Source organism: Rhodamnia argentea, chromosome 3 (genome assembly GCF_020921035.1).
Source record: "Rhodamnia argentea isolate NSW1041297 chromosome 3, ASM2092103v1, whole genome shotgun sequence".
In the NCBI taxonomy this organism is placed as follows: Eukaryota; Viridiplantae; Streptophyta; class Magnoliopsida; order Myrtales; family Myrtaceae; genus Rhodamnia; species Rhodamnia argentea.
This window is the reverse complement of record NC_063152.1, coordinates 25124-26855: the sequence shown is the minus strand read 5'-3', so window position 1 is coordinate 26855 and position 1732 is coordinate 25124. Positions and strand designations below refer to the sequence as shown.

The following is a 1732-nucleotide window of genomic DNA, read 5'->3' as shown; positions in this document are numbered from 1 at the left end:
GGATAGAGAAAATTATCTAAAAAATCATAAACGTATAGTGCTTTGGCCAATTCAATCCCCAACTTTTTGAAAATAAACACAGTTAAGATTGAATTTGAGAAATCGTAATAAAGACAAGGAATTTTAATCTCCATAGAACTGGCATTCCACCACTTAGGCCGTGGAATCACCCTTTCATTTCCGGGTATGTTTAGAACCATTTGGTCTGATGAAATAAATTAAATTGCAAGATTAGCCTTGGGGGGATCAAAATCAAATATATTACACATGCTCAACTGAAGTTGTAACACGAAACGAGGGTTTCCTGATTAAACACAGACCAAAAGTGTCAAAAAGGTTGAAGTTCAAGCCCACGTGCCCCTGAAGAGGGGATCCATGGGTGCAGTTTCCCCGAACGTCTTGAGCAGATCGGAACAGGAGGGGTCGCCCTCACATTCCCCTTTGAGCTCTAACCCCAGCTCCTCCTCTATGTCGTCCGATGCCGATATCAGCAGCAACTCGCACCCTTCGTAGTTCAGGAAGTTGGGCGGATCGGCCGGGATGAACCTCCGCTGCCCAAACTGTCCCCGCAGGCTGGCGGGCAACACCGCCTTGCGCTTGCTCTGGAGTCCCCCGAACTGGGAAGGGCCGGCCCCGTGCTGGTCGGGGTTCTTGATCTGAATGAGGAAGGATCCTTCTCTTTCCACGTTGAGCGACTCCTGGGGCTCCTGCTTCTCACCTTCCGGAGGGAATTCGAGCTTGTATATGAGATGCGTATGCGCCTTCTTCCCGCTCGATTTGTGTCTAAGTATGCGGTACACGCCCTCCCCCAACGGTCTGGCTGCCGGCTTGTGGCGGTGTCCCCTCGTGGAAGTGTCGTACTCCTCTGCAATAAGGAAGACGTAGTATCCAACTGAATCACAGACACACACTGAGAGAGAGAGAGACAGAGAGACAGGGAGAACCTGCTTGAAGAGCCAACTTGACATCGTCGATCTTGGTGGTGACCATCTCCACAAATCCCCAGTAAGGTCGGCCCCGCTGGCTTGGGTCCGGAAGACTCTTCTTCCCCAACACTATCAACCTCAACAGTGCCTGCTTCTCGATGTTCACTTCCTCCGTTTGGCATTCAATAAGAGCCTGTGATATTGCGAGGTGATCATAGACAATTTGTTGGGTCGCGGTTATTGTGACCATCATTACCTGGCTACCGTGGCCACCTTCCCCTCTGGCCTTGCCGCAGGAACCGGGGTTGGAGCCTTCCTTGCCGGAGTGGGGATCTTGTTTCTCCTCGACGGGCCTCTCGCCGGACTCAGGACGGAGGACAATGTAAAGGCGCTGCACGTCGTCGGTGCCGTGAGCCGCTTCTCTCTCCACCTTGGGCCTATAGAAGAAGAAGATCTCCCCTCTTTCCTGTAATTACAACCCCAACAACAAGCTCACTCGCTCACCTCCCTCCGCCGCCAACTAGCAACCCAATTTGATGAACAGTTGAAAAATAACAAAGCAAGTCTAGAACCTGAATCTCGACTTGGGGATCATTTCTGGTCTTGACTTCCTGGCCTTGACCCATTTCCAGTGTCGCTGCCCTGAGAAGAAGTTGAAAATGCTAGAACTCACATGCAGAACAGATTGCAAATGGAGTGGGAGAATTTTGAGGTCGACCAGAGCGGTGGATTGTGGTACACGTTCACTTTGTGGAAACCCCACGTGTCAGCACTGGGGCCTGTCACGTCTGTGTGTTGCTGTCGGC

The 1732-nt window shown here is 51.3% G+C and overlaps 1 protein-coding gene across 1 annotated transcript; it reads right to left on the bottom strand.

Annotated features, from left to right (window-relative positions):
• Positions 1 to 214: 214 nt before the first annotated feature.
• LOC115757310 lies at positions 215 to 1732 on the bottom strand. Its single transcript, XM_030697490.2, has 4 exons — positions 1499 to 1732; positions 1183 to 1392; positions 945 to 1095; positions 215 to 865 (listed from the first exon to the last, which is right to left on the bottom strand). The coding sequence occupies exons 1-4, from the start codon at positions 1550 to 1552 to the stop codon at positions 345 to 347; spliced, it is 936 nt and encodes a 311-aa protein (XP_030553350.2). The 5' UTR covers positions 1553 to 1732; the 3' UTR covers positions 215 to 344.

Coding starts and splice junctions, on each gene's coding strand:
- LOC115757310 (XM_030697490.2), bottom strand. CDS start 1,552: ATGGGTCAAGGCCAGGAAGTCAAGACCAGAAATGATCCCCAAGTCGAG. Junction 1,393..1,498: donor ATCCCCAAGTCGAGATTCAG/GTTCTAGACTTG, acceptor TTGTAATTACAG/GAAAGAGGGGAGATCTTCTT. Junction 1,096..1,182: donor AAGGTGGCCACGGTAGCCAG/GTAATGATGGTC, acceptor TGCCAAACGGAG/GAAGTGAACATCGAGAAGCA.